General features: G+C 56.0%; 1 protein-coding gene and 2 long non-coding RNA genes across 5 annotated transcripts in view; 2 read left to right on the top strand and 1 right to left on the bottom strand.

Moving 5' to 3' along the window:
• Positions 1-9,849: 9,849 nt before the first annotated feature.
• Positions 9,850-13,470, bottom strand: LOC146752188 (AP-5 complex subunit beta-1-like). Of its 3 annotated transcripts, none has more exons than XM_085532760.1 (3): positions 13,294-13,470; positions 12,632-13,040; positions 9,850-12,172 (listed from the first exon to the last, which is right to left on the bottom strand). In XM_085532760.1, the coding sequence occupies exons 1-3, from the start codon at positions 13,402-13,404 to the stop codon at positions 10,119-10,121; spliced, it is 2,574 nt and encodes an 857-aa protein (XP_085388886.1). In that variant the 5' UTR covers positions 13,405-13,470; the 3' UTR covers positions 9,850-10,118. The 3 variants fall into 3 exon arrangements, with proteins under 3 accessions (XP_085388886.1, XP_085388887.1, XP_085388888.1); XM_085532761.1 differs by having other exon boundaries at positions 9,850-12,205; positions 13,294-13,469; XM_085532762.1 differs by lacking the exon at positions 12,632-13,040 and having other exon boundaries at positions 9,850-12,205; positions 13,294-13,441.
• Positions 13,471-13,504: 34 nt separating this feature from the next.
• Positions 13,505-27,381, top strand: part of LOC146752186 (uncharacterized) — a 22,179-nt gene continuing 8,302 nt past the window's right edge. Inside the window, exon 1 of the long non-coding RNA XR_014940935.1 lies at positions 13,505-14,798. This is a non-coding gene — a long non-coding RNA (uncharacterized LOC146752186). The remainder of the gene's footprint in view (positions 14,799-27,381) is intronic.
• The window catches only part of LOC146752187 (uncharacterized), an 8,999-nt gene continuing 2,311 nt past the window's right edge, over positions 20,694-27,381 (top strand). Inside the window, exon 1 of the long non-coding RNA XR_014940944.1 lies at positions 20,694-22,870. This is a non-coding gene — a long non-coding RNA (uncharacterized LOC146752187). The remainder of the gene's footprint in view (positions 22,871-27,381) is intronic.

The following is a 27,381-nucleotide window of genomic DNA, read 5'->3' as shown; positions in this document are numbered from 1 at the left end:
ACCTCCTGCCCCACAAGTGCCACCTCCTGCTCCACAAGTGCCACCTCCTGCCCACAACTTCCACCTCCTGCCCGACAAGTGCCACCTCCTGCCCCATAGGTACCACCTCCTGCCCTACAACTTCCACCTCCCACCCCACAATTTCCACCACCTGCCCCACAAGTGCCACATCCTGCCCCACAACTTCCACCTCCTTCCCAACAAATGCCACCTCCTGCCCCATAAGTGCCACCTCCTGCCCCATAAGTGCCACCTCCTGCCCTACAGCTGCCAACTCCTGCCCAAGAATTACCACCTCCTGCCCCACAAGTGCCACGTCCTGCTCCACATGTGCCACCTTCTGCCCCACAACTTCGACCTCCTGCCCCAGAAGTGCCACCTCCCACCCCACAAGTGCCACTTCCCACCCAACAAATGCCACATCCTGCCCCACAACTTCCACCTCCCGCCCAACAAGTTCCACCTCCTGCCCCACAACTTCATCCTCCTGCCCCACAACTTCCACCTCCCGCCCCACAATTGCCCCCTACCCCCCAAATCACCCAACTCCTGCCCCACAAGTGCCACTTCCTGCCCCACAAGTGCCACCTTCTGCCCCACAAGTGCAACCTCCTGCCCCACATCACCCACCTCCTGCCCCACAAGTGCCACCTTCTGCCCCACATGTGCCACCTCCTGCCCCACAACACCCACCTCCTGCCCCACAAGTGCCACTTCCTGCCCCACAAGTGCCACCTTCTGCCCCACAAGTGCCACCTCCTGCCCCACATCACCCACCTCCTGCCCCACAAGTGCCACCTTCTGCCCCACATGTGCCACCTCCTGCCCCACAACACCCACCTCCTGCCCCACAAGTGCCACCTCAAGCCCCACAAGTGCTACATCCTGCCTCACATGTGTCACCTCCTGCCCCAGAAGTGCCACCTCAAGCCCCACAAGTTCCAACTCCTGCCCCACAAGTTCCACACCCTGCCCCACAAGTGCCCCCTCCTGCCCCACAAGTGCCATCTTCTGCCCCACTAGAGACACCTCCTACTCCACAACTGCCACCTCCTGCCCTACAGTTGCAAACTGCTTCCCCACAAGTGCAACCTCCCGCCCCACAAGTGCCATCTGCTGCCACACAAGTGCCACCTGATGCCCCACAAGTGCCACCTCCCACCCTACAAGTGCCACCCCCTGCCCCTAAAGTGCCACCTCCGGCACCACATCATCCACCTCCTGCCCCACAAGTGCCATTTCCCGCCCCACAAGCGTCAACTCCTGCCCCACAAATTCCACCTCCCGCCCTACTAGTGAGATGTCCAGCCCCACAAGTGCCACATCCTGCCCCACAAGTGCCACCTTCTGCCCTACAAGTGCAACCTCCCGCCCCACAAGTGCCACCTCCAGCCCCACAAGTGCCACATCCTGCCCCACAAGTGCCACCTGATGCCCCACAACTGCCACTTCCTGCTCCAGAAGTGCCACCTCCTGCCCCACAACTGCCACTTCCTGCCCCACAACTTCCAACTCCCTCTTGACAACTACCAACTCCTGCCCCAAAAGTGCCACCACCTGCCCACAACTTCATTCTCCTGCCCCACAAGTTCCACCTCCTTTCCAACAAATGCCATATCCTGCCCCATAAGTGCCACCTCGTGACCCACAACTTCCACCTCCCGCCCAACAGCTGCCACCACCTGCCCCAGAACTGCCACATCCTGCCCCAGAACTGCCACCTCCTATACCACAACTTCGACCTCCTGCCCCACAAGTGCCACCTCCCGCCCCACAAGTGCCATCTCCTTCCACACAAGTGCCACCTCCTGCCTTACAAGTGCCACCTCATGCCCCACAAGTGCCACCTCCTGCCCCACAACTTCCACCTCCCGCCCCACAAGTGCCACCTCCTGCCCCACAAGTGCCACCTCCTGCCCCAAAAGTGCCACCTCCTGCCCCACAACATGCACCTTCCGCCACACAAGTGCCACCTCGTTCCACAAAACTTCCACCTCCTGCCTCAAAACTACCAACTCCTTCCCCACAAGTGCCACCTACTGCACCACAAGAGCCACATCCTGCACCACAACTTCCACCTCTTGCCCCTAAACATCCATCTCCCGCACCACAACGACCAACTCCTGTCCCACAAGTGCCACCTCCTGCCCCACAACTTAAACCTCCTGCCCCACAACTTCCACCTCCTGCCCCACAACTTCCAACTCCCTCCCGACAACTACCAACTCCTGCCCCACAACTTCATCCTCCTGCCCCACAACTTCCACCTCCAGCCCCACAAGTGCCACCTACTGCCCCACAAGTGCCAACTCCTGCCCCACAACTTCCACCTCGTGCCCCAAAACATCCATCTCCCGCACCACAACTACCAACTCCTGCCCCACTAGTGCCACCTCCTGCCCCACAAGTGCCAGCTCCCACCCTACTAGTGCCACCTCCCGCCCCACATGTCCCAGCTCCTACCCCACAACTTCCACCTCCTGACCCACAAGTGCCAGGATGTTCCAACTGCTCCCAGCGGTCTCCGCTTCGCTCGGACATTCCGCGGAGGCGTCCGGGGGTCTCAGCCGCGGAGGCTTCACTGCGCCGGGATGGTCCAACCGCTCCTGGAGGGCTCTGATCGACTCCAACGTTCCGCGGCGGCGTCCGGTGATTTCAGCCGCGGCGGCTCGAGTGCTCCGGCACGGTCCAACCGCTCCATGGCAAGCTCCAATCAGCTCAGACGTTCCGCGGCCGCGTCGGGGCTCTAAGCCGTGACGGCTCGATGACTCCAGCACGGTCCAACCTCTTTCTCCAAGCTACGCTCGGCTCTGACGTTCCGCAGCGGCGTCTGGAGGTCTCAGCCGCGGCGGATCGAGTGCGCGGGCACGGTCCAACCTTTCCCGGCAGTCTCCGTTCAGGTCGGACGTTCCGCGGCGGCGTCTGGGGGTATAAGCCGCGATGGCTTGAGTGCTCCAGCACGGTCCAACCTCTCCCGGCAGGCTCCGCTCGGTTCGGACGTTCTGCCACGGAGTCCGGGGGTCTCAGAGGCGGCGGCTCGAGAACGCTGGCACCTTCCAACCTCTCCCTGCGGGCTCCATTCGGTTCGGACGTTCCGCGGCGGTGTCCAGGGGTCTCAGTCGCGGCGGCTCGAGTGCCCCGGCACGGTCCAACCTCTCCTGACAGGCTGCACTTGGCTCGGACATTCTGCGGCGAAGTCCGGGGGTCTCAGCCGCGGCGGCTCAAGTGCGCCAGCACGGTCCAACCTCTCCCTGCAGGCTCCGCTCGGCTCCGACTTTCCGCGGCGGCATCCGGCCGTATCAACGGTGGCGGCTCGAGTGCGCCGGCACGGTCCAACCGCTCCCGGCGGGCTCCGTTAGGCTCAGACATTCCACGGCGGCGTCTGGGGGTCTCAGCCGCAGCTGACATGTGCCGCCTCCCGCCCCACAAGTGCCACCTCCCGCCCCACAAGTGCCACATCCTGACACACAAGTTACATCTCCAGCCCCACAAGTGACACCCCCAGCCCCACAAGTTCTACCTCCTGCCCCACATGTGCCATCTCCTGCCTCACAACATCCACGTCCCACCTTACAAGTGCCAACTCCTGCCCCACAATTGCAATTTCCTGCCCCACAAGTGCCACCTCCTGCCCGACTAGTGTCAACTCAAACCCACAAGTGCCACCTCCTGCCCCACAATTCCCATTTCCTGCCCCACAAGTGCCACCTCCTGCCCCACAAGTGCCACAACTTCCACCTCCCACCCAGAAAGTGCTGCCTCCTGCCCCACAACTTCAACCTCCTTTACCACAAGTGGCACCTCCAGTCCCACAAGTGGCACCTCCTGCCCCACAATTGCCATTTCCTGTCCAACAAGTGCCACCTCCCACCCCACAAGTGCCACAACTTCCACCTCCCACCCAAAAAGTGCTACCTCCTGCCCCACAACTTCAACCTCCTTTACCACAAGTGCCTCCTCCTGCCCACAAGTGCCACCTCCTGCCCTACAACTGCCACCTGATGCCCAACAAGTTCCACCTCTCGCCCTACAAGTGCCACCTCCCACCCCACAAGTGCCACCTCCTGCCCCACAAGTGCTATTTTCTGCCCCACAAATTCCACCTCCAGCCCCATTAGTTCCACATCCTGCCCCACAACTTCCACCTCCCGCCCCACAAGCGCCACCTCCTACCCCACAAGTGCTATTTCCTGCCCCAAAAGTGCCTCCTCCCGCCACACAAGTGCCACCTCCTGCCCCACAAGTTCCAATTCCCGCCCCACAATTGCCACCTCCTGTCCCACAGGTGCCACCTCCTGCCCCACAAGTGCCATTTTCTGCCCCTTAAGTGCCACCTCCTGCCCCACAAGTGCCACCTCCTGCCCCACAAGTTCCAACTCCTGCCCCACGATTGCCACCTCCTGCCCCAAAACTTCCAAATTCTACCCTACAAGTGCCACCTCCCGCTCCACAAGTGCCAGCTCCTGCCCCACTAGTGTCACCTCCTGCTCCACCAGTACCACCTGATGCCCAACAAGTTCCACCTCCTGGCCCACAAGTGCCACCTCCTGCCCCACAAGTGCCATCTCCCGCCCCACAAGTGCCACCTCTTGCCCCACTATTGCCACCTGATGCCCAACAAGTTCCACCTCCTGCCCCACAAGTGCCACCTCCTGCCCCACAACTGCCACCTCCTGCCCCACAAGTGCCATCTCCCGCACGAAAAGTGCCACCTCCTCCCCAAAATTGACATCTCCTGCTCCTAAAGTGCCACCTCCTGCCCGACAAGTGCCACCTCCTTCCCCACAACTTCAACCTCCTTCCCAACAACTTCCACCTCCTACCCCACATGTGCCACCTTCTGCCCCACAACTTGGACCTCCTGCTTCACAAGTGCCACCTCCCGCCTCAAGTTGCCAATTCCTTCCACACAACTTTTATCTCCCGCCCCAAAAGTGCCATTTCTTGCCCCACAAGTGCCACCTCCCACCCCACAACTTCCACCTCCTGCCCCACAAGTGCCACCTCCCACCCCACAACTTCCACCTCCTGCCCCACAAGTGCCATTTCTTGCCCAGGGAGGTTGTGGATGCCCCGTCCTTGGAGGTGTTCAAGACCAGGTTGGACGGGGCTCTGGGCAACCTGATCTAGTAAAGGTGTATGTTTGGTGGCCCTGCCAGGCAGGGGGGTTGGAACTACATGATCCTTGAGGTCCCTTCCAACCCGGGTCATTCTGTGATTCTGTGTGATTCTGTGATTTCCTGCCCCACAAGTCCCATTTCCTGCCCCCAAGTGCCACCTCCCGCCCCACAAGTGCCACTTCCCGCCCCACAACTTCCACCTCCCGCCCTACAAGTGCCACCTCTTGCCCATAAGTGAGACCTCCAGCCCCACAAGTGCCACCTCCTGCCCCAGAAGTGCCACCTCCTGCCCCACAACTTCCTTGTTCACCCCACAAGTGCCGCCTTCTGCCCCACAAGTGGCACCTCCCGCCTCACAAGTGCCACCTCCTGCCCCACAAGTGCCACCTCCTGCCCCACAAGTCCCACCTCCTGCCCCACAAGTGCCACCTCCTGCCCCAACAAGGGCATTGAGGGCCAATGGGGGACTTTGGGGGGCTATGGGGGCCTCTAATGGCCAATGGGGGGAGATGGGGTCAATGGGGGGCAATGAGGTGCAATGGGGGGCGATGGGGTTTAATGCGTGCAATGGGGGGCATTGGGGAGCTATGGGGGCAATGGGGGGCAATATGGGGCAATATGGGGCAATGGGGGCAATGGGGGGCAATGAGGGGCAATAAGGGGCTCTAAGGGGGGCAATGGGAGGGAATGGGGGGCAATGGTGGGTAATGGGGGGCAATAAGGTGTAATAGGGAGCACCAGGGGGGCTGCAATGGCCAACATGTATGAATGGGGGTCAATGCGGGGCTGTAATGGCCAATGGGGGGGAAATAGGGGCAATGGGGGGCTGGCAGAAGGGTAATGAGGGGCAATGGGGGGCAATGAGATACAATGGGGGGCAATGGTAGGGAATGGGGGGCTGGTATGGGGGTAATTGGGGGTAATGAGGGGGCAATAAGGGGCAATGGGGGGTAATGGGGGCAATGAGGGGCAACACAGGGACACATTGGGGAGTCAGGGGGGTAATGGGGGGTAATGGGAAGGAATGGGGAGCAATAGGGGGCAGGCAGGGGGGCAATAAGGGGCAATGGGGGGCAATAAGGGGCTGTAAGGGTAGCAATGAGGGGCAATGGGGGGCAATGGGGGGCAATAAGTGGCTGTTGGGGGGCAATGGGAGGAAATGGGGGAGTAATGGGTAGCAATGGGGGGCAATGGGGGGTAATGGGGGGCAATGAGATACAATGGGGGGCAATGGGGGGCAGTGGGGGGTAATAGGGGGGTAATGGGGGGTAATAAGGGGCTGTAAGGGGGGCAGTGAGGGGCAATGGGAGGGAATGGGGTGTTAAGGGGTGGCAATGTGGGGCAATGTGATGCAGTGGGGGGCAATAAGGGGTTGTTGGGGGCAATGAGGGGCAATGGTGGGGAATGCGATATAATGGGGGGTAATGAGGGGCAATGAGATACAATGGGGGGCAATATGGGGCAATGGGAGGGAATGGGGGGCAATGGGGGGCATGAAGGGGCTATGAGGGGGGGATGAGGGGCAATGGGGGGCAATGGGGAATATGGGGGGTAATGGGGGGCAATGAGATACAATGGGGGGCTATAGGGGGGAATGGGGTTCTGTTAGGGGGCAATGGAAGAGAATGGGGGACTTTTAAGGGGCTGATAAGGGGCTGTTAAGGCGCAATAAGGGGCTGTTGGGGGGCAATGAGGGGCAATGGAAGGCAATGGGGGGCTGTAAGGGGGGCAATGTGGAACAATGGGAGGGAATGGGGAGCAATATGGGGCTGTAAGGGGGGCAATGGGAGGGTAATAAGGGGCAATGGGGAGCAATAATGTGCTGTTAGGGGGCAATAAGGGGCTGTAAGGGGAGCAAAGGGGGGCAATGGGAGGGAATGGGGGGAAAATGGGGGGCAATAAGGGGCTCTTGGGGGGCGTCAGGGGGGCAATGGAGAGCAAGGGGGTGTACTAGGGGGGTAATAAGGGGCTATGGGGGGGATGAGGGGTAATGGGGGGTAATGGGGACCTCCAATGGCTGATGGGGGGCTGTCAGTGGGGCAATGGGGGGCTGGTAGGCAGCGACAGAGGGACAGGGGGAGTCAGAGGGGCAATAGAGAAGAAGGAGCAGGCGAGGAGACGTGGCTTCTCCTTCTGGATGCAGTGAGTATCCCCTCATTGCTCTTTGCCAACAGCAGCCGGGTTCCCATCAATGTGCTGATGGCCTGGACCCCTCTGCAGCCCCTTTGGCACCATATGGGGCTGTGCTGCCATGGGGCAGGGACGCCTCATTCCCGACCCTCTTTCAGCCCACAGGACCATCTGCCTCATCTTCGTCTGCCTCCAGCTGCTGCTCATTGCTGTGCTGGGCTCTGCCCTATTTTACGCCCAGCACTATGACCAGGAGCTGCTCTATCGGCTCCTGCTGCGGGTGCTGCCCCAGCCAATGTACGCTTCCGTGGCGTACTTTGCGAGCAGGACCCTGCGTGTGGGCTGTGATGGGCTGCTGCCCATCTGACCACCCAGCTCAGTAACCCCTCCCAGCTCGGGGCTGCGTGCTGGGATAGGGGACAGGGCTCTGTCCCCACGGAAGGGGCCTCTCCTGTGCTCCTGCCCCCAGGCACAGCAGTGGGGCAGTGCTGGCAGGCGGCTGAGTGCCACCACGTTGGACTTGGTGGAAATCAGTCTGGACTGTCATCGGGAGTCGCTGTCAAACAACAAACCTCTGATGGCCCATCAGACTGAAGATCCGCACCCGACAGCAGGACGTGGATGGATCTACCAGCGCTGAACCGCCTCGCTTTGCTGCCTCTCTGTCCCTCCTTCCCTGTCTTCTGTCTCTACTCTTGGTCTTCTTTCATTCTATGGCTCATCAGAGCAGCCATGGCCTATAAGAACGGCCTCTAATTGTAATTAGCCCATATTAACCCATTAGCCAATGTTACCCCCAATTGGTTGTTGTTAGTTGTTAAGAAATCCCTCAATGAAATCCATATCATTATTCCCCTCAGTTTGGAGGTTGGGACCCTTTGCTTTGGAGATGGGGGAAGATTCCCCCCTTGAAAAGCACAGAGTGAGAGCAGACGTAGATAGGAAGAGAGATGGGATGGGCAGCATCCATTCTGCACTCAGATGCTGCTTGGTCTGCATGCTTCTCTTCTGCTTTCATATGAAGTTCATACATGAAGTTTACAGATGAAGTTTATAGATGAAGGCTGCAGCAAAGTGTCTCTGCTATGGAGCCCTGGAGGGGGATAGAGATGGAAAACGGGGAAGAAATGGCAACTAAAAGCAGAACCCTGATGCCAAATGGGTCAGCAAAGTGTATAATCCCCCTGTGGCGCAAGTGGTAGAAGTGCCGCTCTGCTGCATAGGAGGCTCGAATCCCGGGGGGTTGGACTCGATGATCTCTAAGGTCCCTTCCAACCCGCACGAGACTATGATACTATGATACTATGATAACCCCAAGGAATAAAAGGGCGAACCCCGTTCAACGGCCTGAACCCAAGGACCAAAGATTGAAGCCCCTTTAGATGCACCCCAATGCCCAGTGGTGCATCCCTGTCACCAAACCCTGAGCCCCAGGGCTGGTAGTTGTGGCTTTAAGGCCCCTTCCAGCAGTGTATGGGGAGAGCAGCTTCAGGGAAGCCAAGGCTGCAGTGGGTAAGGGATGTGAAGGGAAAAAGGGGGACAAAAAGGCTCTTGATGGGTTCTCTGCTCTGTGACTTGGCTGTCTGGGATGGGGAGCAGAGCAAACCCCCACGATTCAAGAGGAAACAGAGTCCTGCTGTTCCACCTGCAGCACCACGAGTCCATGGGGCCGGATGGGATCCATCCATGAGTGCTGGGGGAGGTGACAGCTGAGGCTGTTGGTGTCTGTTGGTCTGCACTGACATCAACAAAACTTCCACACCATCCGCCATGGGTCTCTCCTGAGGAAGCTGCAGCCCATTTGGGGGCACTTACAGGATCATTTGACGGTCATTTGGGGGGATTTCGGGTCATTTGGGGTCATTGGCATGCATTGGTGCACTCTGAGCTGGGTGAGGAACTGACTGGAGGATGGGCCCAGACAGTGGTGGTTGAATGGAGCAAGAGCCAGCCAGCAAACAGCCATCAGATAACAGCAAGTGGGAGCATGGATTGATCTGCTATGGGGTAGTGAGGGTCTTATTGCTCCCTATAACCCCAAAAGGGAGGCTGTGGTGAGCTGGGGGTCGGTCATTGGGAGGACACTGGGGTGATGTCGGGAGTGATGCTGTTGGGGTGACATTGGGGTGACATTGGGGTGGTACTGGGGCTATGTTGGGGTGAAGTGGTGACATTGGGGCTGTGTTGGGGTGACGCTGGGGTGATGGTGTTGGGGTGACATTGGGGTGACACTGGTGTGATGCTGTTGGGATAACGCTGGAGTAATGTTGGGGAGCGATGTTAGGAGTGACGTTGGGGTATCACTGGGGGTTGCTATCAGGGAGGGAGGGATGCTTTTGTTGCTGCGGGGTGACGCTTGGGGGTCAAGTTGGGGTTATGTTGGGGTTATGTTGGGGTATCCCTTAGGGGGCGACATCGCTGGGGTGGCGATGGGGGGTCAGTTTGGGGTGACACCGGGGTGCAGTTCCGCTCTTTGGCCACGCGGTGGCAGCAGAGAGCTCTCCGCTCTCTTGACCACAACGAAACGAAGTCGGGTCAGCAGAACCGGACCGGAACCGCGCATCCGAATCCTTACGGAACACAAAACTCAACACTCCAATCTGCATCGTTCCCATTTACAGAGAAAACCTCCTGAGAAACACCCCTCCTTTTTCCCCCCCAACCCAGAACCGACCCAGACCCATAGATACGTTCCGGAACCAGCCCGTGTGCTGCCCTCAAGCCTCCCCCCTCAATAGGCGACCCAAAGGCACCAGAGCCCCCCAGCGCTGACACCGCACGTCCACTCTCCCCTCCCTGCCCCAAATTAGGGCCAGACCGCGGGGGGGCAACGAGGCGGCCGCCACCCACCCCCCATCTCCGTCCCCTTCATCCAACACGAAGGGGGTGATGGCGGCGGGGGGTCGAACCCCTTCCCACACCAAGCGGCTTTCGGGTCCCCCCCCCAGCGTTTCCCACATGGCGTCGAACATGCGGCGTCGCCTGGAGGCGTCCCAAGGGGGGGGGACGGCCAACGGTCGCAATTGAGCCGCTACGGGTAAAGGAAGGGGGGGCAAAGAGGAGACGGAGACCCCCCCCTTCCCCCCCGAGGAGCTGAATACGGCATTGACCGGGAGGAGGGGGGGGGAGGGAGCGGGAGGGGCGCAGGGTGAGCCTTAATTCTGCTCCCCCCGACCCCAACCGCACCGAGCGGCCCTGAGCCCCCCCCCCCACCTGCAGCAGCAGCGCCAGGACGTGGAGGCGATGAGGGGGGGTCGCGTCGTCGGGCTCCAAACGGAGGCAAAGCCGTAACCCCTCCCCCGGGGCTCCCCATCGTGCCAAAGCCCTCCCGTAACCGCGGGGATCCCGGGGGGCACCGAAAGGCGGGGGGAGCGGCGGGGGGGGGTCGGGGAGGCGATGGAGGCGGAAAGGAGGGGGGACAGAGCGGAGGCTGAGAGCCGACCCCCCCCCTTCCGTGGTTATCCGATGGGGGGGAGGGCGGAGCGGGGGGGCGGCCAAGACGGTGCCCAACTTGGGGGGACCCAAAGCGGTCGTTAAAGCGGCGTGAAGCGCAGCCCGGTCGCCGACGTCGATGTCCCCCCCCCCGACGCTGTGTGGGCTTAACGGAGGAGCTCCGTGGGGCAGCAGGGGGGCGGCAGCGCTCAGCACCCCCTGCCCCCCCCTCCACTCTCCGTCCCCCCCCCGGCTCCGGGCGGCCAAACGCCGCAGGTAGCGGCTGCACGCTTTGGGCCGGGGGGGGCCGGGCGCCCGAGCCAATACTCTCAGGTACCCCCGCAGCCCCCCCTCGTTTCGGGGGGGGGGCGCCCCCAGCACCCCCTGCCTCAAAGCGGCGCCCAGAGCCCCCGCCCAACCCCCCGCCCCCCCCGCGGCCTCTAAGATCTGGGGGGCGAAATGGGGGCAGCGCAGCAGCAAAGAGGTGGCGGCTGCGACCAACTCGACGGGGGGGGTCCCGCTGCCCCCCAAGTGTTTAGATAAGGCCACCAGAGCCCGGCAGAAAACACCGGGAGGACCCCCCCGAGCTGCCAAGCCCACCACCAAAGCCCGGAGCCAACAGCTGCCCCGCTGCCCTTCATCCCCTCCCCCGGAACAAGCAGCGGCCGCCAGCTCTAAGTGGGGCAGGAGAAGCTCGGGGGGGTCGGAGAACGTGGGGAAGAGGCTGGCGGCCAAATGGGGGGGTAAGGGGGGCGAGGGGGGGGTCCCGAGGCAGAGGAGGAAGAAGAGGCGCAGGGAGGGGGGCAGAGCTGGGTGCTGGGCTAAGGAAGCCAAGCGGTGTTGGAAGGAGGCAGGGATGGGGCAAAGACCCCCCCGGGACCCCCAGAGGGCGGCGTGGAGCAACGCCGGCTCCGCAGTGGGCAGCACTTGGGTCAGAATAGGGGAAGAGCTCGGGGGGGGCTTCTCGGAGCCCCCCAGCACCCACAGCAGCTGGGCCTGGGCTGCGGGGGTCAGGAGGAAGGAGTGGGCAAGGAGGTGGTGTGGAAGGGGGGGGATGGGATCCAGCGAGGGGCTGCTATGGGGGTCCCCCCTGGGATCCTGAGGTGCTCCATCATTGGGAGCCCTGGAAGTGGTGCCGTGAGGGGGGTCCTTGGGGTCTGGATCCCACAGTGATTTGCCAGGGGGACCCTTGGGATCCAGCAGTGCTTTGCCAGGGGGACCCTTGGGATCCAGCAGTGCGATGTGGAGCGGATCCCCAGCATCCAGTGATGTGACAACACTGGGACCCCCGGGGTCTGTAAGGGCTGCATGGCAGGGAGGTGCATTAGAAGGGGAAGGGGTGCACTGGGATCCAGAGGAGCTCAGCCCCACGGTGACACGAGGCTGCCCAGGGCTGTTGGGACCCAGTGGATCACAGTGTGAGGCTGGGCAGGGATCTGGCAGCAGGTTGTGGAAGGAGCCACCTGCAGACATAGGAGATGCTCCAGGATCTGGTCCAGCAGCACGGCAGGATTCAACAGGATCTGATGAGAAAGAAAAGAGATGGGGGTGAGATCCTCCATCCATACTAAGATCCCCTGGTTTCCCCCCCTCCAGCCCCTCCTCCCCAGCCCTATAATGCGATTCCAATGGATCCCTTGATCCCTTCCAGTACCAAGGTGATGATCCCTGGGATCCCATCACCCCAAATTCAGCCCCCAGACACTCCCCATTACCAATGCAGAGCCCCCCCCCCCCCCCCCATAAGATTCATCCCCAATCCCACCACGGGATGCCCTGCATCCCCTTCCTGCCCCCCCCAACCCATAATGGGATTCCCAAGGATCCTTTCCATTACCAACGTGAGGATCCCTGGGGTCCCATCACCCAAATTCAGTCCCCAGACCCTCCCCAGTACCAATGCAGAGCCCCCCCACCCATAAGGTTCATCCCCCCCCAAAGCTTCTCACCTTCCACCAGCAGCAGCACCAGGGGCTGAATGGCAGAGGCTACAGCCAAGCGACCCAGCAGGGACCTCCGAGCCCCACAAGGCAACATTCTGGGGGGGCCCCCCGGCCCCCGGCCCCTCAGCAGCTCCCGCAGACACTCAGCTGCTGCCGCCGGGGCCCCCCCCTGCTTCACCCCCTCGGCTTCCTGCAGCAGGAGGGTCACAAAGGGGGCAACGACACCCACGGACCCCCCCGTGCCGGTGGCCAATAGGACGGTGACGGTGGCCAGAAGGAGCAGAGCCCGGGGGTGACCCGGAGGCTTGTGGGGCAGAGTCAGCAGCTCCAGTAGAGCCTCGTAGACCGCCGGGACCCCCCCGGGACCCCCGCATGCTTCACGGGGGTACTCGAGCAGCAGCAGCAGCAGCTCCACCTGTAGGGGGGGGACACACAGCCCTCCGTGGAGACACAGCTGACACGTCCCCACCCCTCTGAGGACACCCCCCCCCCCTACCCTGTAGGGCCGTAGGAACCAAAGCGAGGGCGGAACGCCAGTGAAGCGGATCGCGTTTCCCAGGGGGACCCATTTCCGCAGAGCACGCGTTCCCTCCGGGGGAGCGGGTTACGGCACGGACCCATTGGGGATAATGGGGGGAAGGGGGCAGTGGAAACCGGAGAGGCCTCACCTGGTGGCGTGGGGCGGAGGGGGGGGAACGGTGCAGGGAGCGGAGCGCCGGGGGAGCGGAAGAGGTTTGTGGGCTGAGGGCCGCCAACAGCCGCCCCCAAGGCCCCAACATGGCGCTGCGGGCCGCACCGGAAGTGATTGCCCCGCCCCCTTCATAGCCCCGCCCCCTCGGTGCCCTATGGCTCCTATAGGGCCGATACAGCCCTTCGCAGCCTCCCTATATCCGCCCTAGAGCCCCCACAGAGCCCCCTTCAGCCCCCCCGATACAGCCCTTCGCAGCCGCAACGTTCCTCCCTGCAGGGATTGATGGCCATGGGTGGAATCCTCTTGAGCTCCCCTTGTCCAGGCTGAGCAGTCACTTCTCTCAGGCTGTTGTCATAGAAGAGGTGTTCCGTCCCTTCACCATCATGGTAGCCCTCCATTGGACTCTTTTTAGTGTGTCCAGCTGTCTCTTGTACTGGGAGCCCGGACCCGGACACTGTTCTCCAGGTGCAGCCTCACCAGTGCCGAGTAGAGCAAAAGGAATGGTGCTGAGTAATGGTCCTTACCTGCTCCAAGAGAAGGAGCTAGGGCTGTGATGGGAGCACACTGCTTTATGGCTGACACGGAGATCTGCTAGGAAGAAGGCCTGGTGGGACTGAACACAGATGCAAGGTGGTCCAGCTTTTGTTTCACTGCAGACTCTGTGGGCAGCTGCATGGAGTTATGTACTCGATATAGTTGTGCCCCTGTGGCTTCTTTCTGATGTGCCTGGGAAGTCCCCTTAGAATAGAGTGCTGCCTGAGACAGAAGTCTGATACAACATCACTTGTGTGGGTGGAGTTTTACTATCTCCGTGTTCACGTGTATTATGTGCTTCGTTTTGTTTCAATTCAACTCTCTGTGTGCATGGGCGCAAGTCTGCCTTTGCTAAATCCTTTTCTTGTGGCCTTAGGCAACAATCAAGGGGATCTCGAGCTTCAGCGCTGAACAAGAAGCACAGCACTCAGGAAGGCCATGAAGGGCTCTGCTAAGTTGATCTCCCTCCACAGGTCAACTTTATTTCTTGTTTTTTTCCCCAGCACTGGGAATGGCTGCTCTGGTGGTTCGTTCCAGGGAAGCGCAGCTGCTCGCATTGCTCTGCTGCACAGCTGCCCTAAAAATAGTTGGGAAGTGGAAAGACAACTGCCTTTCCTATGTCCTGAAATACAGCTCCTCTGGTGGAGTGTGTCCTGGCAGCTTTGTGTGCATGGATGTAGTCCTGGGGCTGTTGAGAACTGGCTGTGCAGGGGACTGGAGGCGGCACAAGACCAGAGGGCACTTCTGATTCTTGTGCAAGCAGCCTGACTGGCTTCCATTTGTTTCTTGCAGGCACGGATGACGAGATCATCATTGACATCTTGACCAAACTAAATGCTTCCCAACATCAGCAAGTTCCGATCACCTAAAAGGTCTACAGAGATGTGTGAAGGCGGTTGTGTCACTGGGGTGAAAAGTGAAAAAGGACCCAATCTCCGTGAGAGAAAGGTCAGCGGAGAATTTCCTTGACCAAGGTTGTTTTGTTCTTGTTCAGTTCAGAGCAGTTGTTGATGCAAGGAGGGCTAGAGCCTAAAGAGAAGTGGGGAACAGCTCAGTTCTGTCTGTCCTGGAAGGCTGCACCTTCTGCCACCTCCTTCCTCCTCTCTTGGCTTTCTAGGATTTGATTGGTGACTTGACGTTGCTGAGTGGGAATTTTGAGAGGGTGATGGTGGGGATGATGACTCCCACCGCCATGTCTGATGTGCACAAAGTGAGGAGGGCTGTGAAGGTTTGCAAATCTTCCTTTTGTAATTGCTGAAGTTCTGGCCAAGTGAGCCAAGGCGAGGGGAGAAGGGGTTGAATCTTCTTGTGGGTGCAGCTCTGTGCTCAGCGGTGAGGAGCTCCAGGCTGGCTTTTTCTCACCCGATGTGTCTCATGGCCTGCTCCTCAAACCCATCTTGTGCAGGGAGGGGATTCTGACTCTGGGTGTGCATGAATGCCAGGGGCTCTTTTCTCAATGTCCCAGTAAAGTGGGTTGCTGCTCGTTTCAGAAGGAAGCCCAAAGCACATTTGAGATGCGTCACTGTGTTTGTGAGCTAGTATTCCCTTTGAAGGCCTCCAATAGCCATCTCCAGCAGCTGTTTCTGAGTGGGGAATTCTCAAGGGTTGCTTCCAGTAGATGCTGTGCTGAGCTGTGTCTTGTGTCCTTGAACCTTTGCAGGGTAACAGAGATGAGGGAATGTATGTGGATGATGCCCTTGCTCAGCAGGATGCTGTGGTGTGTAGGAACGTGCTTCCTTGCAAGAGCAATGTGTTCTTGTGCATGTGATGTGTGGTGAAGAGAAGCCAACCTGTGAAATGGGAATAAATGGGTTCTGCTCTTGTTTGCGAGTCTCTAATGAGACGTCTCTAGGCAGGCAAGTTACTTGGCAGGGGCAATGACATTTCAGCTGTGAGTTGCCATGCCTGGATGGTGCCTGTTGGAAAATATCCATGATCTGGACACGTACAGGCCAGCAGTTCTCTACCACCAATGAATTAAAGACCTTGTGTATACCCAGGCTTCTCCACGAGCCTTACTTTGCCATCCATAATGTCTATAAGTGCCTGTACGAAGCAGGGGAGAGGAAGCGGGGAATAGATGAGGTACAATTTATGTCCGTCCTCTGTACATGGAACAGGCATCACCTGCTCAGAGGTAGGACCCCTCCACAGCGTCCTGGGTTTTTCTTCCCTTCCTTATTTGTGTGTGATGCTTTTATAGGAGCTTCATAGGTGTTGAGTAAGTGCAAGCTCTTCTGGGTCAGCAGGTGTCTTAGCAAGAGCCCCATTGAATCCATTCCCTTCGGTCTGTTTCATTCCCTTCTGAGACTGGAAGGGACTTCAGAAACCTAAGTACAATTTGCTGCTGCTCTAGCGTGGAAAGCAGAGATTGAGGAGTGTGCCCACCATTGGGGCAGGGGGAGAGGAGCTGAGAAATTCATCTGCCAGCTTGAAGTAGAAGGTCTTGAAAATGGTAACAGCTGTGGTAGGCCAATTAGCAGGACTGTTAGCAATGGAAATGAATTATTTTAGTGGGACGGTCCTGATACATCTGGCAGTGCTGCAGGAACGATAGAATGTTCTTGCAGCATGTGAGGAGCTTGTTCTTGCCAAATGGCCCTTTGGATCTCTCTGACTCTCTACCGTGGACTCTTCCTCCTAGTTTTGGATGTGTACAGAGGCATTTCTATCAAGGACATAACAGACAGCATTAATTCTGGGAGGTCTGGAGACCTGGAAGATGCTTTGCTGGTTACGGGTCAGTGCTCTGCTGTTAAACCTTGTCTGCAGAGTAATGAAATGATGAGAGGTGCTGTTTGTCCCCTTGAGTGGCTGTTACAGGTTTCAGGGGGCAGACATGGCTTGTCTTTATGTGCACAAAGCCGGGCTGGGTAGGACTTGGAGCACCCTGGTGTAGAGGGAGGTGTCCCTGCCTACTGCAGGGGGGTTGGAACTGTGTGATCTTCCAGATCTCTTCCAACCCAAACATTGCTTTCTCTATCTTTGTTGTCATCCTTTGCTTTTTGTTCTCTTTTTGCCTCCGTGTTTCATTATTTTCCCTTCAACCTTTGTTCAAGGAATGCCCCTCAGAAACCGCAAAGAGCCCCATAGGGACCTCTTATCACCCCGTATAGTCCCATAGAGCCCCAAGCAGACTCCAAAGAGGCCCACAGGGACTCCAGAGAGCCCCTCAGGGACCCCAGTGAGCTCCGTAGAGCACTATATTACCCCAAAGAGCCCCTTAGGGACCCATGAAGACCTCTTGTGACCCCATAGAGCCCCATAGAGCCCCAGTGACCCCACAGGGACTCCATATTGCCCCTGAAAAACCTTATAATGACACATAGGGTTCCCATATCACCCCATAGAGACCCTTATGGAACCCAAAGTTACCCTTAGAGAACCCATATCAACCCAAAGAGGCCCATAGGGGCCCCATATCACCACACAGAGCCATGCTAGGGACCTGATAGAGACCGATAAGGACCCCATAGAGACGCATAGGGATCCCAGAGATCCCCTGTGACCACACAGAACCCCTCAGTAATGCAAATGACTGATAAAGCATCACTGTTTTCCAATGCGCTGATGTTAGAAAGGCTTCAGGGAGCGGCAGCGCATTCCTGTGTGTAGCAGTGAGGAAAAAGGAGTAACAAGAAGGCCTACATAAGGTTTTTAATTAATTTATTAATGACTTACTCCTAACACTAACATCTAATAGTATAAGGGGCAAAAGCCCAACTGGATGAAGGGAAATGGGATCAGAAGGAGATTGGATGTTGGCTACTCTCTTCTCCCCCCCAACGGCCTTCCAGACTGTGCTGTCTTATTCCACAATGAGGGGGGTTGTGTAGAGGGAATGCCGGATCCCAAAAGTGGAGGCAGGCGCCTGGGGCTTGATCAGCGTCACCTGGAAGGGCAGAAAGGAAAGGCAGATCAGCAAGGGCCCTTCTTTGCTGCCCTTGCTCCCTGCAAGGGAGATGTGGGGAAGGCTCAGGGGAGGGGGGAGAGGCGTGAAGGCTGTGCTTGTGAAGCAGAGGGGAAGAGCTGAGCAGCTGCCTTACCTGGCCTACGTTGTAGTCTGCCGGCCCGGGCTTCACTGCTTTGCCCTCTCCATGTTTTGGTCGGGCTGCCATGGTGTATGCGGACGCCCTTTTCTTGTACACATCCACTGCCACTCTGGGGAGCGCCGCAGGACCTGGAGTCTGCAAGAGAGTCATGGCCACACGGGGCTGGGGTCACATTCAAGGCTCTCTCTTTCCCTGGAAGGCTGCATTAAGCAAAGCTGCAGCAGGGCTGGAAGCCCCTGTGGCACAGGGAGAGGAGCCTGGTTTTGGACGCTAACATGGAAGAGAGGAGCAGCAGAGCTCACCTTGGCAAGGTCCTCGTCAAAGCGACCGCGCTGGCTCCTTCCCCTGATGGAGTAGCAGGGGCTGGCCGATGTGTAGGCTGTGTTGGGCCCCATCAGCCTGGGCAGTGTGTAAGTGCCAGGACCTGCAGGAGGAGCAGCAGAGAGTGTGTGCGTGAGGGGATGGAGGAGATGGAAGCAGCAGCGAGGGGCAGCCTGCACAGCCCGCTGGTGGGAGCAGGAGGGACGTGTTGCCCCTCTGAGCAGCAGCCCGTCCCTGGAGGATGCTCAGGCTGAAGGGTCTGCCTTTGCCAGGGTCACGTACCTGGAGGGCGGTCTGTGCGGAGGGGCTCCCGCCGGAAGGCCATGGACTGCACCGGTGGGCACTTGAAGACGTGCTTGTTGGCTGCTTCAGTGCGGAGGCCTCTAAGCCTCCTTTTTTGGCTGTGTCCGATAGAACCACCACTGCCCTTGATGCTCTGTCCCATAACCCCCACAGCTTTGCCCTGTAAGCTATGCACCATATGTTTCTGCTTTGCCTACAAGCTATGGCCTCTAAGGTTCCCTCTGGGGCTCTACACACCACGGCCAGCACTTCCCGGTACAGACAAGGGGACAGGGATGGGGCTGTTTCTGCCCTCCTTATCACCTGCCCCTACCTCTGCCTCTTTGTCCCCTCTGTCCTTGGCAAGTGACAAATTGCCAGGGTGGGGCCACGGGGGTGGTCTGTTCCCACAGTCTGTCAGGGGCAGGAACCCACAGGACCCAAAGAGAACTCTTCTATGACAAAAGCCTGAGAGAAGGGGCTGAGTGGAGCATCCAGTGGAGCCAAGTGCCAGGACCAGAGGTTGCCACCAAATGTCAGGAGCGCTCCTGCACTGTGTAAGTGCTGCAGCACTGGCACAGAGACCCAGAGAGGCTGTGGGGTTTCCTCTGGGAGATCTCCAAACCCATCGGATGTGTTCCTGGGCACCAATTCTGCTGGCCCTGTTGCAGCAGGGCCTGGACCAGATGGGCCCAGATCTCCATTCCAACATCAACCATTCCGTGCTTCTGCAACACAACACAACATGCTGTGTTTGGCTCAAACTGGCCATTCACAAACAGGTTTCTTCCTCCTCCTGCTCAATGCCATCTCTGTGGGATCACACTGCCTCCTACGATCCAACTCCATTCCAATCAAGGTCAACACCAAAACAGTGCTGACCTTCATGGAGCCTGGGCTTTGGAACACAGGCACAGGAATAACCACTGCATGGGTGGAACCTTGTGTATTTCTTAAACATGCTCCTAACTGCCCTGTTCAAACTGTGATGCAGAACCAAGGTTGCATTCCCAGCACAGCCAGGCAGGCCGGCACCAGCCCCAAGGCATCAAGCCACAGCCTGAGAGGCCATCACCAGCCCCGGGGCCTAAATCCATGCCTGGCAGGGACCCCGGCCTGCAGGCTTTTGGCCTGGAAGGGCTTCCCCGGCCTGCAGGCATTGGAGCTGGCAGTGCCCCCCAGAGCAGACAGCTGGCTTTTAGCCTGGCAGGGCCCCCCTAACCGCATGACCAGCTTCAGGCCTGGCAAGGTCCCCCCCGACTGCCTGGCCGGCTTTTGGCCTCACAGGCCCAGCAGGTCAGGCAGCCATTTTGTTGCCTGGCACTGAGCCCCGGGCAGGCTGCATAGGAATCCCCAGGCCGGCCAGCCGGCTTTTGGCCTTCCAGTGTTTGCACAGAAAGCAGGAAACTCAGTCCTCATTTCTCTTCTGAGCATCCCACGGGCTTCCTGTCAATGCAGGATCACTTGTGCTGGTGGTGTCGTATCTCAGGGCCCATCCAAGTCTCTGGAAGCCTCTGGATCCCATGGGGCTGTTTCTGCCCTGCCTGCTGTGCTGCATTTGGGGGATGCTTCAGCCTAGAGAAGAGGAGGCTCAGGGGAGACATTACTGCTCTCTCTAACTTCCTGAAGGGAGGTTGTAGTGAGCTGGGGGTTGGCCTATTCTCTCATGTAATCGATTATAGAACTAGAGGGAATGGTTTTATGCTGCTCCAGGCGAGATTCAGGCTGAACATTAGGAAGTATTACTTCTTAGAAAGGGTAGTTAGGCATTGGAATGCACTGCCCAAGGAGGTGGTGGAGACACCGACCATGGGAGTGTTCAAGAAACGTCTGGATGTTGTGTTGATGAATATGATTTAGCCGGGAAGTATTGGGAATGGTTGGACTAGATGATCTTCTAGGTCTTTTCCAACCTTGATAATTCTGTGATTCTGTAATGAGTGATGCACATACACCCTGGTGCATGTACTGGTGCAGAGGCCTCTGCTGGTGGGCACAGCTTCTTCTTGCTCACCCAGCACCTGGCTGAGCTCGAGGCGCCAGCAGGGGTCTGCAGGGAGGGACAATATGGGGGTTATGGGGGCCTGGGGGGTGATGATGGGGCTCTGTGGGGAGGGACAACATGGGGGTCAATGGGGGGTTATGGGGAACCACGGGATTATGGGGCTCTATGAGGTCATGATGGGGCTCTGTGGGGTGGTTGTGGGGCTCTGTGGGGAGGCACAACATGAGTGTCCATGGGGGGGCTCTGTGGGGTGATGATGGGAACCTACGGTCTGTGGGGCTCCATGGGGCAATGATGGGGCTCTATGGGTTATGGGGCTCCATGGGGTGCTGATGGGCACCTATGGTCTATGGGGTGATGATGGGGTACTGACGGGGCTCTATGGTCTCTGGGTCTCTATGTGTTGCTGACAGGCTCTACGGTGCCCCATTTCCCCGCACTCACCCAGTGCTGTCCTGCACCATGTGGGGCAGCAGCAGCCGCGTTCCCATGTGGGGCAGCAGTGACGTTACTGATTGGGGCGCCGTAGTTGCGGTGGAAGATACTGGAGAGGCGCTTGTGCTGGCCCGCTTTGGCCTTGCCGTGTTGGCGCAGTCAGAGCAGCACCGAGGCAGCGCTGGGCCAGCGGTGCCGGATCTGGGCCAGGAGCTTGCGGAGGTTGTTGACCCACAGCCCCACCGAGAAGTGCAGCTTGGCAAAGCGGGGGCTGCCTTCCTTGCGCTCCTCCGCAAACATGGCGGCTGCAGTGGGGAGAGATGGGGGACATGGGGGCACCGGGTGGGATCACGTGGCACCCACAGCTCAGACACAGGGCCACAATGCACCACACAGGGTCACGTGACCACCCCAACCTACCCCCATAGGGTCACATTACCATCCCAATCTACCCCATAGCGTCACATCACCTTCATCGCCCACCCCATAGGGACCACATTACCCCCCCCAGCCCCACATGTTACCCCCCCAGCCCCCTCCCATTTGGGAGGGCGAGAAGAAGGAGATGACTGTGCAGCCCCTTCCCAAAGCCTTTCCTGTGCCCTGGCTTGTGTCTCTGAACAGTGGGAGAGGGCTCCTAAGCTCTGTCCCTACGCTGGATCAACTCCAGCTCTTCCTCCAGCCAGCCCATAACCCTTCCACGCCTCATTTCTCTTTCACTTGCGGGGAGTCTGGATTCCCACCTTCGGCTCCTTTGATATCATCTCCAAAGAAATCAGGACTGCAAACGGGATCGTGACTCGTCAGTGGCCGATGTTTCACCTGGCCAGCAACCTCATAGCTATGCACCACCTCAAGTCCCGCAGGGAGTCCTTGCCAGGTTGGAGGGGGAATTAAAGGGGTTTGCTTTGCTTTTTCCTTCTCTGGGCAGAGAAGAGAAAAGAGTTGAAGGCCGCCCAGTCCATGTCCTTGACCAAGACCATGCCAGAATGCCTGACTGCCTCTTTTCCCATTAACTCTACGTCCCACTAGAAACCCCCTTCCCTGAGAGGCTTCCTGGCCTGTTTTCATGGTACCCACGTTTCCGCAGTTTTGCTGTTGACAAAATGAATTTCTCTTTTCTTGCACTGCACCCAGAGTTCATTCCTTCTGATATCTTTTCCTATAGAGCCTGTTTCTCAAATAAAGGCTTGCTTATTTCTAATTGCAAAGCAAATGACTGCCTGCTAGTCAGAGCAGGATGGTGCCTGCTGTCTGGGAAACCTTATGCAGAAACACTGGAGCTTTTGCATCATGTGTGTGATAAAATGTTTGCTCATTAAGACCGGGATGTGGTAGCATTGTGGTGGAGTGCTTGTTCATTAGGACCGGGATGTGATGGTGGAATATGGAGGCCACAAGGGTTGCAGAGCACTCTAATTTTATGGGTAGATTGTGTACTCTGCGTAGTTACAGGCAAAGCGCGCCCCGATGGATACAAAGTTTCACAGAAGGACCAACCAAGGAATGACACACCAAGTGGCACGATCACGACCGACCAATTAAAGGACAATACACTCGGGATGGACCTTACAAAAGAAGTTGCAAGGGATGGGAAGGCGCGGCAGTTGGAGGAACGAGGATTCCCCTGTCGCCCAGCGCTGAATTGCCTTTTTGTTTTACCCGCTACAATTAATAAAAGTTTCTAATTGGAACATTATCGGCTCATTGCTTGTAAATTGATGACAATTTGGTGCCGTGACTCGGATGGGAATACTGGCGTGGGTACGAGCCTGAGGGGGCGCCCCGCCTAAATAGGTGGCCTCGGCTCCTATCCTCCCGCCCTACTCCTGCCGACGATCCGAAATTTAAAACACAAAGGCAAGTAAAAACCGGTTAACCCTTTAAATTTCGTGCACGAAAGTCCGGACGAAGACGCAGGACAGGTGAGTATAGTCCGGTCTGGGTTGGGAATCCGGCGTGTGGCGAGTGTTGTGTGCTTGTGAAGGGGGGCCGGCAGCCGGCACTAACCCGAGCGAGTGTGGACCCCACAGTAGTGCGGTTCCCATTGCCCGCGAGGGCGTGGGCCACGACCTGGGGGAAGCGAGTGAATGCAACACTGAGTGAGGGCACGCCGAAGGGTGGGTACAGGGTATAAGCGGGACCCTTTCACCACCACAACCCCTAGGGCTATGGGCTCTATGGAGGGTTATTTTTTGGTGTTCCCCTAGAGCTACGGGCACTAGGGATGATTATTATTATTTAGGTGTTCCCCTAGAGCTACGAGCACTAGGGATGATTATTATTCAGGTGTTCCCCTAGAGCTACGGACACTAGGGATGATTATTATTTAGGTGTTCCCCTAGAGCTACGGGCACTAGGGATGATTATTATTATTTAGGTGTTCCCCTAGAGCTACGAGCACTAGGGATGATTATTATTCAGGTGTTCCCCTAGAGCTACGGACACTAGGGATGATTATTATTTAGGTGTTCCCCTAGAGCTACGGGCACTAGGGGGAGCTACAGACGTTGAATAAAACAAGAGAGCAAGAAGTAAAGAACGAGATGGGGCAGTGTAAAACTAAACCACCCACCCCTTCTAAACGACCATCCATTCCTAAGGACTCACCTCTAGGGTTCATGCTAATTGCCTGGACGCACTATCCAGGAACAAGAAATAAAGATAAAGCAAAGATGATTTATTATTGTATAGAAATTTGGAGCGGACAACAAATTGGCCCGGCAGTATGGTGGCCTAAGTATGGTTCTAATGAAGATTGGGTACAACAGCAATTAAATTTTTGGGTAAACTCCAAAACCCCTTTCAATCAAGAAGAAAGTGACTATGCAGCAGTATGGGTCACTCGCCCAGAGGGTTTAGGAGTCCCCATTTTTAATTTGACACGAAAAGAAAAAGATGTCGAAAAACGTAAACCTCGAAGGGAAGAGGAGGCCTTAGTGGGACCCCCACCATATGCTGTACCACCAGCAATTCCCCTACCTTCTCCTCCTCAGTTGGATCATGGGCAGATGGATTCGAGAAAGGGAGAAGTACAAAAGATAGAAGGGGGAGGGCCTGTGACACGGGCAAAGGCACGACAAAATAACCTCTACCCTTTAAGAGAAATGCCCATGGGAGGTCCACAACCTCAGATGGGGTTTATATCAGTGCCCTTAAATTCAGGGGATGTTAGAGATTTTAAGAAGGAAATGGGTAATATACTAGAAGATCCCCTGGGGGTGGCAGACAGAGTAGATCAGTTCTTAGGGCCAAATGTTTATACCTGGGAGGAACTACAATCTATTCTAAGTATACTGTTCACAGCAGAAGAGAGAGGTATGATTAGGCGTGCAGGGATGCGCATTTGGGATGCTCAACATGCCCACGGGCCCGCTGCGGATATTAAATGGCCCTTACAGAATCCGCAATGGGACCATCAAAATCAACATCATAGGACTCACATGCAGGACCTGCGAACTATCATTATCCAGGGCATTAGGGAGGCAGTCCCAAGAGGTCAGAATATAAATAAAGCTTTTAATGAAAGACAAAAGAAGGAGGAAACACCCACTGAATGGCTAGAAAGGTTACGCAAGAATTTACAACTATATTCAGGATTGGATCCCGATACACCGATAGGCCAGGCTCTGCTCAAAACACAGTTCGTAGCTAAGGCTTGGGAAGATATCCGCAAGAAACTAGAAAAGATAGAAAATTGGCAGGATCGGGGGCTTGATGAACTTTTGAGGGAAGCTCAGAAGGTATATGTAAGAAGGGAGGAAGAAAGACATAATAGGCAGGTTAGGATGATGATAGCAGCGGTCAAAGAAAGTAGGGAATTGGAAAGGAAAATGGGGGGATGGACGCAAAATCGAATTCCAGGACAGCAAAAATTTAGGAAGCCTGAAAACAGGGAGGAGGAGAGAATATGCTATTATTGCAGGAAAAAGGGACACATGAAGAGGGACTGCAGGGTTAGAATGAGAGACGAAAAGTCCTTCCAAGAAGACTAGGGGTGTCAGGGGCTCTATATATTGGGGACCCAGAAACAACAGGAGCCCTTGATAAAATTGAAAATTGGTCCCCAAGCTGAGGAGGTAGAGTTTCTAGTAGATTCAGGAGCAGAAAGGTCTACTATACAACAGATCCCCCTCGGATGCAAACCTTCCCGGGAAACTACCAAAGTAATAGGAGCAAAGGGAGAACCTTTTACAGTAGGAATAGTTAAAAATGTAATGATAGAAGCAGAGTCCAAAGTGGGGTTGGGTGATTTCTTGATACTGCCTGAAGCGGAGTTCAATTTGTTAGGACGGGATCTGATTATTGCATTAGGCATAGGACTAGAAGTAGAGAATAAAGAATTGAGAATCAAACTCTGCCCTCTTAGGGTAGAAGATGAACAAGAGATCAATTCTGATGTCTGGTATACCCCCGAGAGTGTGGGACAACTAAAAATACCCCCTTTCACGGTAAAAATCAAGAATCCTGAAATCCCAGTAAAAATAAAACAATATCCTATTTCCCTGGAAGGAAGGAGGGGTCTCAAACCAGAAATAGATAGATTAGTGAGCAAAGGATTACTGGAACCCTGTATGTCCCCATTTAATACCCCTATATTACCGGTAAAGAAACCTGATGGAACATATCGGTTGGTTCATGATCTGAGGGAAATTAACAAGCGCACTGTATCTAGGTTCCCAGTTGTAGCTAATCCCTATACATTGCTAAGTAAATTAGGGCCCGACAACTTGTGGTATAGTGTCATAGACTTAAAAGATGCTTTTTGGGCTTGCCCTTTAGATGAGACATGCCGCGATTTTTTTGCATTTGAGTGGGAAGACCCAGATACTAACAGAAAACAGCAATTAAGGTGGACTGCACTCCCCCAAGGCTTCACAGAATCCCCTAATTTGTTTGGGCAAGCCCTAGAACATATCCTGCAAGAGTATCAGCTAGATCCTGATACCAAATTAATACAGTATGTAGATGATCTATTAATTGCTGGAGAGGATGAGGGAAAGGTTCGGAAAGAAAGTATTAAATTGCTGAACTTTTTGGGACTGAAAGGACTTAAAGTATCAAAAAGGAAATTGCAATTTGTGGAAGAGGAGGTTAGATATCTAGGGCATTACCTGAGTAAAGGAGAAAAGAAGATAGATCCTGAAAGGATACAAGGAATATTGTCCCTGAAGTCGCCAAACAATAAGAGACAAATAAGACAATTGCTGGGATTAGTGGGATATTGTAGACAATGGATTGAAAATTATAGCAGTAAAGTAAAGTTTCTATATCAAAAGCTCAGTACCGATGGATTAATAAAGTGGGATAGACAAGATGAAGAGAATCTACAAAAGCTGAAGGAGGATCTCATCAATGCCCCTGTCTTGAGCCTGCCTGACTTAAAAAGACCCTTTTATTTATTCGTTAACATAGACAGTGGTACAGCGTATGGGGTTTTAACACAGGATTGGGCAGGGAAGAAGAAACCCGTTGGATATTTGTCAAAATTATTAGACCCTGTGAGCCAAGGATGGCCCGCTTGCTTACAAGCAATTGTTGGGTGTGCGTTATTGGTAGAAGAAGCCAGGAAAATTACTTTTAACAGCAATATAAAGGTACTATCTCCCCACAATATTAGAAATGTGCTCCAACAAAAAGCTGAAAAATGGATATCTGATTCTCGTCTTCTAAAGTATGAGGGTATCTTACTGGAAGCCCCTAACTTAACCCTGGAGACCACAAGTCTCCAGAATCCTGCAGAATTCTTATATGGAAAACCCGAAAATGTGGGACTCATTCATAACTGTTTACATACGATAGAAGAACAAACAAAAATCAGACCAGATTTAGAAGAAGAAGAATTAAGAGAAGGGGAAAAATTATTTGTGGATGGATCCTCTAGAGTAGTGGAGGGAAAGAGAAGATCAGGTTATGCAATAGTAGATGGAAAGACCCTCCGGGTATTGGAATCAGGACCCTTGAGTAACACTTGGTCAGCTCAAGCTTGCGAGCTGTATGCTGTTTTACAGGCACTAAAAAGATTACAGGGAAAAGAGGGCACTATCTATACCGATTCCAAATATAGTTATGGGGTAATACATACCTTTGGGAAGATTTGGGAAGAAAGGGGATTGATAAATTCCCAAGGAAAGGACTTAATACATCAAGAATTAATAAAGCAACTCTTAGTGGCCCTACGAAAACCAAAGAAGATAGCGGTGGTACACCTTAGAGGACACCAACAGGGGACCGATTACAAGACTAGAGGAAATAATGCAGCAGACCTAGAAGCTAAGCAAGCTGCCCTCAGGGAATTGGTCCTGAGGCAGGAGAGGCAGGAAGAATTGACACATGATGAGGCCCCTTCGTTTACACCGAAGGAAGAACAAAAACTGAATCAAATGGGAATAACTAAAAACACAGAAGGGAGGTGGTATCTAGCTGACGGGAGAGA

Source organism: Coturnix japonica, unplaced genomic scaffold, assembly GCF_054131305.1.
Source record: "Coturnix japonica strain WE unplaced genomic scaffold, WE-NBRP24 Scf050, whole genome shotgun sequence".
NCBI classification, from domain to species: Eukaryota; Metazoa; Chordata; class Aves; order Galliformes; family Phasianidae; genus Coturnix; species Coturnix japonica.
This window is presented reverse-complemented; position numbering and strand designations above follow the sequence as displayed.